This window comes from Quercus lobata, chromosome 2 (genome assembly GCF_001633185.2).
Source record: "Quercus lobata isolate SW786 chromosome 2, ValleyOak3.0 Primary Assembly, whole genome shotgun sequence".
Taxonomy (NCBI): Eukaryota; Viridiplantae; Streptophyta; class Magnoliopsida; order Fagales; family Fagaceae; genus Quercus; species Quercus lobata.
This window is the reverse complement of record NC_044905.1, coordinates 69,083,938-69,094,633: the sequence shown is the minus strand read 5'-3', so window position 1 is coordinate 69,094,633 and position 10,696 is coordinate 69,083,938. Positions and strand designations below refer to the sequence as shown.

At 35.7% G+C, this 10,696-nt stretch overlaps 1 protein-coding gene and 1 pseudogene across 1 annotated transcript; one reads left to right on the top strand and one right to left on the bottom strand.

Moving 5' to 3' along the window:
* Nucleotides 1-1,084: 1,084 nt before the first annotated feature.
* LOC115978200 lies at nt 1,085-6,709 on the bottom strand (annotated as a pseudogene).
* Nucleotides 6,710-8,418: 1,709 nt separating this feature from the next.
* On the top strand, nt 8,419-10,136 carry LOC115969358. Its single transcript, XM_031088981.1, has 3 exons — nt 8,419-8,808; nt 8,942-9,097; nt 9,387-10,136. Exons 1-3 carry the CDS (start codon nt 8,419-8,421, stop codon nt 10,068-10,070), a joined length of 1,230 nt encoding a protein of 409 aa, XP_030944841.1. The 3' UTR covers nt 10,071-10,136.
* The last annotated feature ends 560 nt before the right edge of the window (nt 10,137-10,696 follow it).

Below are 10,696 nucleotides of genomic sequence, written 5' to 3'. Positions count from 1 at the left end.
TTTTTTTTCTTAAGACAATACACATTTGCAGGAGTTACTAATTGCAGATATGGTTTGTAACTCAATGAACACCCTCTTAACATTTCTAATGGAGATTTCTAAACTTCCTCATTGTAACTATCCAATTTTATAGCAAATTTTCAACAAATGTGATTGACAATGGGTTGGCTTTGTTTCTTGTGGGTGTAATCATGACACCACCAAAAGTCAAGTGAACATTGCACCCATCCAATTGACCATTGACAATATTTTCCATAGTCTTAACCCATCTCTGCAATCTTGCTAGAGTTATTATGATTTATTTCTTACGACAATACACATTAACAGAGTTACTAGTCACAAACATAATTTGTAGCTCAACTGACAGCTCAAAATATTTTCAACCAAAACATTTAGAATTCAAATTCTCTCTCAACTTGTGGCTACCCCAATGCGTTAGTTGGACTTATGCTCGTGGTGGTAGCTAGGTTTAGAGATTTTAGTAACAATCGAAAAATCTAGTAAAACAAATAGCTGACGAAACCAAAAGAATATTCAGATAAAACTACACTCTTTTATTTGGTTTATTTATTTATTTTTTATTTTATATATATAAATATATATATATATATATATATATATTTATAATGGGAAAAGTCATAGTTTATCTTCTCAGCACACACAACGGAACTCTACCTAACATATACTCCTATAATGTATAGTGATATTTTACTCAACAAAATGTATCTCTCTAGTCTATTAGTAGCTGACGCTATATAATAATCCTTAGACAGTTAAGAGCTCTAATTTCTTTATCAAATTTGCTACTCTTAGAAATTCCATATACTCATCAAAAAAATAAAATAAAATAAAATTCCACATATGTCATAGGTGTTTTTATAAAATGCAAACAAAGAATCTATGTACCTTTCAAACTTCGATCAATTGAAGCACTAACTATGCGTGTCTTTAGTTGTGCCGTGCTGCCAAAGTTTAGATACTGAACATGAAACCTACATGAGATCTATTTGAAACGAAATCAAAATGACAACCCTGTGTTCCCATGTATAAAAACCAAAGCTTTTCTAATCTAAAATCAATCAGCAGGGTCAGAGATCAATTAACAGGCTAGGGTAATATCTGATCATGGGTTTAACGGCTAAGTCGATGGTGCCTGTTCTTGCAGTGCTATTGCTAGTGTACTTGGGAGTGGCCCATGAAGAAGCCCCGAACCCGAATTCGCTGTCGCTATGCAGTAATTTATGTGATCAAGATGTGTTCAAGTGCCTCACAGACTGTTTTTCAAAGGGACCGGGCTTCCTGGATATAATACAATGCCTGCTTTCATGTGGCAAAAAAGGCAATACATGCTTGACTAGTTGCACCAGCATCCCCGATACACCGGGAAGAACTTAATCCTATAGCGTTCAGTTAGAACTGTTCGCATCAACCAAAGCCGGGAATCAGAATGAATATATACAATGACGATAATTGTAATAAATCATGCTTATGAGCATTGAATAAAATGAAATCACGACACTAGTCTTCTGGTGATTTCTTTCTTATTGAATTCATCAATTATATTTGGTTCATGAGCCGAAACTCTTCCCCCCTGCCCCCTTTTTTTTTCTTCTCTCTTGTTCTTTTCCCTTAAATATATAAATCAGTAATGCTACACTCCACTTATGCAGTCAAAGTACTTTCAAAACCAATGGAGCAAATGCCCATCAATGAAGTAGTCAGTACTTGTACAGACTTCTTTTTCAACAATGTTTAATCACAATGCTACTACAAAAGCTGGGTGGTAGCTAATATTTCCTGATTTAAAATTCTTTTCATTCACAATCAAATACAAATAAGTTCACAGCAATCTGAATACATTCCCAAAAAAATAATTCAGATCGATTTCCAAGGAAAATAGTTGCAACAAATTTGTGTCTTTACCAAAAAGCTTAAACAAAGTCATCCAGAGCTAAACCAGTTCCCAGAGTAAAACAGCTAGACTGGGGTATGCAAGAGCTAGGATAATGCGAGTCCCAGGGCCCTCAAAATGGACTACAGGTGATCATGCATATATCATAATTACCCATTACGATGGTAATGGAAGCTGCAATATGAAGGTAAATATGTACAGACTGAGCAGCCTATGCAGCCCATACCTAGCCTTGAGATATTCGACCTCTCTTTGTCTCGACACCTGACTGAGAAAATCTCTGCCGAAGAACTTGCATAACATCTTCTATTTTCACATCTTTATTTGCCAAAAGAACCATGGCATGATAGAGGACATCTGCCATCTCTGCGGCAGTACGTGACTTATCTTCATTCTCCTCCAATGTTTGACACAACTCATCAGCTTCCTCCCTGCAAATGAAAGTTCACATAAAAATGTTAAGTCAAAACACAGACACAAACACATACCCCTCAAAAAGATAATTCTCTTTGGTTTATTGATGATTTCTTCTCTGACTCATTCTTTATTCATTGACTGAAGCAAAGAGAGTATCCACTAAAATCAATCGACAGTCCAATAAGATCCATACTACCTGATTTTTGAGCACAGAAGCATATTATCAAGTAACAATCTCTTTGTCCACGAGGGTTTTCCATTTTGTTCTGCTGCTAATTCTGCTTTGCGTTGGGAGATTGTTGACCCTAATGAGTACAACGTGCTTAATGCCAACTTATTTCCTTCAACCTGCAAAAAATGGTCCGAATTACTTAAAAAATAAAGCTAAAATATGTTTGGAGTAATGCAGAGAATAGATATGTTAGCATTGCTTATCAAATTTGATTGAAGGTACAAACCTGTTGGTGTTCTTTTAAATCAAAAACTGATGTATAATAACAAGTTTCTGACCCTATGTGGCAGATAGGCCCATTAGGCTTCCCTTGGTAGATCATCTGACAAATATTTGTGAGTTAAAGTTGAATGAAATCTAAGAAGAAAAATACAAATGCGCTAAGATTTTCCAAGTAGAAGTCTTCAAAACATACAGAGTCACGATCACAATAAAAAAAAAATATCGTGAATATTGATGAAATTGTTTGAGGTCTCTCCCTTCGTCCACAACGTCGACCGTGATCTGCTATAGAATGTTGCCTTCCGAGAGGAAATGGCTGTAGCGACTGCATCTCGGTTTGCAAAGCCTTGCATTAATATGGCTCCTGTATCAACATTTTGAGCTATTGTACTGCCAAACCTTTGTCATCCCATTTTACACTGTCTAACAATGTGTGAACCTGAAATACTATTTGATTACACTCCCAATTTATTTGTAAATGCAAAATTTCAGTCCTTAAAGAGACTAAAGGATGCATGAAAAATATAATAGAACCAAGAAATAAACTAAAACAGATAAGGCACCACCTTTCATATTACAGACCATGTGAACGTAAAGTTAAATCAAGAAAAAAAAAATGATAGATAGATAGATAAGGGATAACCTTTCAGATTTAAGTGTCATTAGTACTTTAAAGGCTTCCTTTCCTTTCATATTAATCTGCAACTATGGGTGTGGCCTTAAATAGCTCCAACTATCACAAATATAATCGATTTTTTCTCAAATCTCAAACCATTGACAGAAAGCAAACCGGGGGGGGGGCGGGGGTGTTGGAGGTGGGGTGCAGGGGACTCAGCCAGCTTACCTAAGCTTACTATTTTGTCGACATATTATCTTAATATTTATATATTTACATACCATCCCAACAATTAATTAAAACCAAGATGCCAAGATCTAGAAAGATTGTTGCACTAATCACAAACCAAAGAGAGAATGTTTGTAGTGTTAAAATACAGTGACAAAAGCAAAATATACAGTGATAAAAGGAAAACGGGAAGAGGGCCCCAGAATTCAATTTATATAATTTTGTCTTCACTACAAAGGGAGCGTTTAAATTTGAATAATCCAAATCTTGGTAATTATGGCTTCACCGTAAGATGAAATAGTATACTGCCTAGATTTGCATAAGATGAAGCCTATGAGAATTATCAGAATGGTTTATTCAAAAGAAAATAACAAGCAAAGGTAATGCATCAAGGGGGGTGGGAGAGGGTGGAGAATAAACAAAAGAGGAAAAAAATGAAACCAATTGCTACTTGTACAAGTAATTATGTAATTGAAAGTTTATGGTGTCCAACAAAGCTGAAGTTCATAAATGTGAAGGTCCATACCACTATGACCATAATAGAAACTTAACCATGCACGGTTGACTTTAACAAGAAACGAGATGTCAAACAGTATGTACCAGAGGGTGCAGGGCCTGCTGGCTCAAGCAACACTAAAGGCGTAGTAACGTGCATGCGTGTGTGCAGGAGCAAGCACACACACCTATAGGGATGCATAATACGTGCATAATACCCTTAGGTATGCAACTAAGCATTGAGACAGATGTAATTGTTGGCCAGTTTGGATGGAGGGGGAGGGAGGAGGAATAGAGGGGAGTAGAATAGAGTTGACCAAAAATGATTGTCTTGGAGGACAGGAGGGAAAGTGAAGGTTGGGATGTGAACTCCAGTTTTTTTTTCATAAGTATGGAGCCCAGATGTAGCTTGAGTAATGATATAAAGCATATAATCAGGCAACAATGGAGACTTTCAAGAGATGTTTATTAGATGAATGGGGACTCAGCCAGCTTACCTAAGCTTACTATTTTGTTGACATATTATCTTAATATTTATATATTTACATACCATCCCAACAATTAATTAAAACCAAGATGCCAAGATCTAGAAAGATTGTTGCACTCATCACAAACCAAAGAGAGAATGTTTGTAGTGTTAAAATACAGTGACAAAAGCAAAATATACAGTGATAAAAGGAAAAAAGGAAGAGGGCCCCAGAATTCAATTTATATAATTTTGTCTTCACTACAAAGGGAGCGTTTAAATTTGAATAATCCAAATCTTAGTAATTATGGCTTCACTGTAAGATGAAATAGTATACTGCCTAGATTTGCATAAGATGAAGCCTATGAGAATTATCAGAATGGTTTATTCAAAAGAAAATAACAAGCAAAGGTAATGCATCAAGGGGGGTGGGGAGGGGGGAGAATAAACAAAAGAGGAAAAAAATGAAACTAGTTGCTACTTGTACAAGTAATTATGTAATTGAAAGTTTATGGTGTCCAACAAAGCTGAAGTTCATATAAAAGTTCCTTTCCAACATCAACAACAATATTGAAATCAAGAGCCCATATGTGGCTCACATAATCAATATATGTTGATTATCAGGCCACCATGAACACCGCAAGAGAAATTGGGAACATGATTCTTAAGTAGTATTAGTTGTCTTCTCTTTGCCATAAATGTGAAGGTCCATACCACTATGACCATAATAGAAACTTAACCATGCACGGTTGACTTTAACAAGAAACGAGATGTCAAACAATATGTAACCAGAGGGTGCAGGGCCTGCTGGCTCAAGCAACACTAAAGGCGTAGTAACGTGCATGCGTGTGTGCAGGAGCAAGCACACACACCTATAAGGATGCATAATACGTGCATAATACCCTTAGGTATGCAACTAAGCATTGAGACAGATGTAATTGTTGGCCAGTTTGGATGGAGGGGGAGGGAGGAGGAATAGAGGGGAGTAGAATAGAGTTGGTCAAAAATGATTGTCTTGGAGGACAAGAGGGAAAGTGGAGGTTGGGATGTGAACTCCAGTTTTTTTTCCATAAGTATGGAGCCCAGATGTAGCTTGAGTAATGATATAAAGCATATAATCAGGCAACAATGGACACTTTCAAGAGATGTTTATTAGATGAATGGGAAACCCAGCCATCAGATTTCCTTCTCCCTATTTTGTTTTCCAGACGTGTAACAGTATCTACCAAGGCTACCATAAGTCCATAATGGCCAGAGTAGACACCTGACTATGGCTGGTTAAATCTTGAGCTTTCATTATTAAATAGATAATGATGTTATGACGGCCTGACAGGGTTGTCTCCCCCATTAACTTTACCAACACAAATTGGGGAGAAGATAAAATAGAGATTAGTTGGGTACGATTACTACTGCATTCTGGTAGACAATTTATGCCAAGGGTCTCGATCAGGATTTTTTTTTTTTTTTTTTTAATCTCTAAACTAACACCACTCACATAATATCAAAAGCCAATTAATTTTCGCATCCCCATCACGTCGTGTCCTAAAGTTTCAAGAATTGACGTGTCTCATGTCGTGTCTGTGTATGCTTCTTAGTAGCAACTCATAACCATAATTGCAAAGACACCACTGTAAATTCCAATCCTATCATTTGCAACACATTTCTTCCGTATTAAATTGCCACATTCTTATTTCCAGACTTTATTCCATGCACAAACACACATGCTTTATATAACTAAGCTAAGCGAATAAAGAAATGGTGAAATGGTAAATTGGCTTTTGATATTATGTTGATACTTAGAAGATCAAATCATTGATTTAGTCCTTTGAGCATCAACCAATGCACACAATATATAATCACAATTGAACAGTCCAAATGAATAACAAAATGAACACTGAAGCAAAACAACAAGCTCATAAGAGGCAATAACTTTAGATTGTTTTAGTAGAGTACCTTGGATTCAAGACAAAGACCTTTCCCTTGTTTATTAATGGAAGCATAAACAAGATGATGGGTCTTCTTCTTATGGTTGTCCCAACTGTAACCACTATGGGAAATGCAAAGACGGGATCCAGAGGATACTCTGAGAGATTGAGGGCAGAGAAAATATGACACCGCCATTATAGAACCCCCCAAAAAATATGTAAGCTCCCAATGTCTCTTTTCACATTAGTTCCGGGCCATCCTAGAAATATAAAATGTTACAATGAATTAAATTTAGGTGAAAATACCATTTTTCAAACTTATATTTTTTTTGGTTATTGTCAATTTAGTCGTCTTTTTTAATATAGAATAAAAATTATACTCTAACTTAGTTTAAGTCTATATGTATTAGACAAATCTAATTTAGAATTTAAAAACCACTAACACACTACCAAAGTAAATTAGTATATTAAAAAAATTACAAATTATATTATTTAATTTTGTCATGTAAGTGCATTTGGCACACCAAACACTAAAAACCTACCAACATCAAATATTCCAAATGCCAAATAAATTTGACATTTGTTACAGTACCATCCTACTATTAGAACAGTACGAACAACCATGCTAAAAATATTTATTATTATTTTATTAAACTCTCTCTCTCTCTCCATGTTATTTGCTAAGTCTTTAGATCTCTCTCAATTAGCCAGTTGTTATTGAGGTCGTTTTTTTTTTTTTTTTTTTTTTTTGGTGGTGGGCTAGTTTTGGTTGGTTGTGGTTATAGTAGCGGGTGGTGGTTGAGTTGATTTCAAGTTTTGGTTACAATGGTCGATGGTGGTTGGTTAATTTTAAGTGGCAATGGGTTTGCAGTAGCGGTGGATTGTGGTGGTGGTGGTAGTAGAGATTTCAATTAGGTGAAGTTGAGGGTTTTGTATTTATTGTTTTTATTGTAGGAGTTTTTAAAGTTTATTTTAATGTATTGTATATATTATTTTAATGTGTTGTATGGAATAATAGAATATCTGATGTAGGTGAATTGTAAAATGATATATTAAAATAGATAAAAATAAGTTTTTGATGTGTCAAAATTGCATTTTATTTTATTTTATAATTTAATCCTCTAACTGATTTATTTATTTATTTTTTTTACTTCATTTCAATCCTTTTAACTTTAACCTGTTGATCTTTCTATCCAAACCGCACTCCTCAAAAATGATATATAGTTTAAGTTTCGTGAGTTTTAAAAATTAAAGAAAAAAAGCTACAATGAATTTTATAAAATAAAATAAATGCCTAAAATCAATTAAAACCCAAACAGCATCACTCATGAATCAAGAGACACTATTTTGGTGATCATGGAGAAAGCTGAGGGTGCATATGGAGGAAAATCACCAAATTGGAACCCAAAATTGTCATCCAAGTCATCTTCATTATTAATTTGTAACATTTAGGCTGAGTTTGGATACCGTTTATTTGCTTAAAACTGAAAACATAATTTTTAAATGTGTGAATAGTATTATGGGACCCAAAAATACCAAAAATGATGGCAATCAATTTTTGGTGTAGGTAGAAATTAAACTCTAAATACAACTATTAGAGACTTTACCGATTGAACTAACTGGAATCAATATTTACTTTATTTTTATTTTTTTAGTAAAACTCATTACAATTTTATATTTATATCAAACTTTTTGGTGGGATAAGTTACAAAGGATGATCTAGAAAAAGTGTATTCCGTAAGCTAAGTCGAAGCTTGATTCATACGCCATCACTCTCGCTATAGTAACTGCGGTCTGTTTCTTTCTTTAGTCTCAATTATAAAAAGACAGTATCAACTGCCTTTTGCTTTCAATTTTCATTCACGTTATTATCTTTCCGCTTTCCCAAATCAAAATTGAAAAACCATGTTGATCTCTCAAACTCAACTGATTTTGCTTCACTGCTACTATCCGGTCCGCTTTCCCAAATCAAAATTGAAAAACCATGTTGATCTCTCAAACTCAACTGAGCTCGGTGCTTCTGCTACTCCTCCGGTAACTCCACCACCATCCCAACAAAGCTTTGCACTCTCACTTCCACAGAGACTGCAAAAGGACACTTGCTTCCATTGCCGTCAGCAAGGCCACTGGGCCAGAGATTGCCCCCTCAAGAAATCTCAGCCCTCCACCTCTTTCTCCAACGGTCCTGATCTCCCCCTCTTTCGCTGCCCATGTGGCCTCGGATTCTGTCTTGTTCGGGTTTCCCATTCCGACAAGAACCCCGGCAGAAAGTTTTTCACTTGCCCTGGCGTTAACGTAAGATCAAAGACACTCTCTCTCTCTCCCTCTCTGTCTTTTTCAATTTCCAATACTTTCTGATTATTTTTTTGTTTTTTTGTTTAACTTTGGTATAATGATGTAGGGTAATAAATGTGGGTTTTTTATATAGTGGTGTGACGAAGTGACAGCTGGTGAAACTAGCAAGTCTCCTCCTGAGTGTGTATCCGTATCTAAGTGTTCATGTGAAGCCGGAGTTTGTAAAAGAATTATGCTGAATAGGAGCCCAAATGCGGGTCGAACCTGCTTTGTCTGTCGAGTCCCAAGGGTATGTCCTCATTGTTACTTTGGATTAGATTCAAATTTGAAGTTGTATGTACGTGGTGGTTCTTTAACGTAATTCTTGTAGCTAATTTATAATTTCTGGATTCTTGTGTGGTTTTCCTTTCACCTTTGGTTATGACTACAAATTCATATATTTTTTTATAGGTGTTTTCCCTTCATTTGATCCCATGTTCGTTCCTCAAGATGTGTCTAATTATGAATGCTTTAGTTACCTGCCTCATAGTCCTTTAATTGTTGAATTTGATGAGCCATCATCATAAATATCTGGTCAGGATGCTCGGGCTTTGTGTGATGTTTCTCTGGAAATGCCAATTGCCAAGAGTCCTCCTGCTATGTCAGAAGGCAGAATAACAACGTTAAACATGGAGGTTCTTGAGCAGACAGTGTTGGATGTCCAAAATAAGTTTCTTGCCTATCTAGAGTCCATGGCACAGGAAGCGGAATCAACTTTTAATGTTTTGGATATTCAATTAGTCAATCATGCACCTTTTCATGAGCTAGTGAAGAAATTCATTGTCTGTGCATCATCACTAGCTGACAAAGAAAAGTCAGTCAACCAGGAACAATCTTTGCAAGCATTGATTGAACGGTATCTTAGTGAGAAAGTTAGATATGATGATATTTCTCGCATCCATGCTGGGACAGAAACTGCTTTAACAGCCTCGAATCGTCACCTTATATCACTTCGTGAAGAGGCTTCCTGTGTCAAAGATTTGCTTCTTCGAATTGAGAATCAGTTGTCCAGTTGTGAGGCTGAGACGAAGGAGCTAGAGACTCGTTCGGGCGAGATTTCTAGGAATATGTTGGGAGTCCCAAAAGAGTTTGCAGGCTGCATATGGGGAAGCAGAAGAGGCACTGAAGCTTCATCAAATGAAATTCTGTCAGCAGAGGGAGCAAATGCAAAATGCAATCATGGCAGGGCTAGAGTTAGAAAAAAATATCAGATTAGAATTTGAGAATGAAACTTCTATATTGCATTAATCAGATTAGAATGTACAAGAGCCTATTTATACAAGAATTGATACAAGAGGTAAAAAATATCTAATCCTAACTAACTCCGCTTTATATAGATCTAGGCCTTACAACCAATCAAAACATTACACGTGTCTATGTATAAATAGCTACTAAACTACTGATGCAACTAATTCAAAAACTGCAAGTCGTATTAGCTGTTGTAGAGTGTCGTTTAAGTGTTACTGCTGCAAGTCTTCAGTGCTCTGTTTTGAAGCCTGAAGGTCTGCTTCTCTGCAATGAATGCTTGCTTCAGCCTTGCTTCAATCCTAGTTCATCCTTAGGCTTACCCTTTTGATAGTAAGCTTCGGAAGTGATTTTATATTAACCTTTAAAACAATGTAAAATATGTCATGATGCTAATATAAAAAAATGTAGATAGTGCCACTTAATATTAGTAGTGTAGGTTGATGTGTCCTTCCCCTTCTCTCCGAGCAGTAATGCTTATAGCTCAAGGGGTTTTTTTTTTTTTTTTTTTTTTTTTTTTTTTTTTTTTTTTTTTTTCTTTCAAATTAATAAAAGCTTGTATAACACTATTCTCAGACCAATTTGCTTTCTTTTCTTTTTTGGT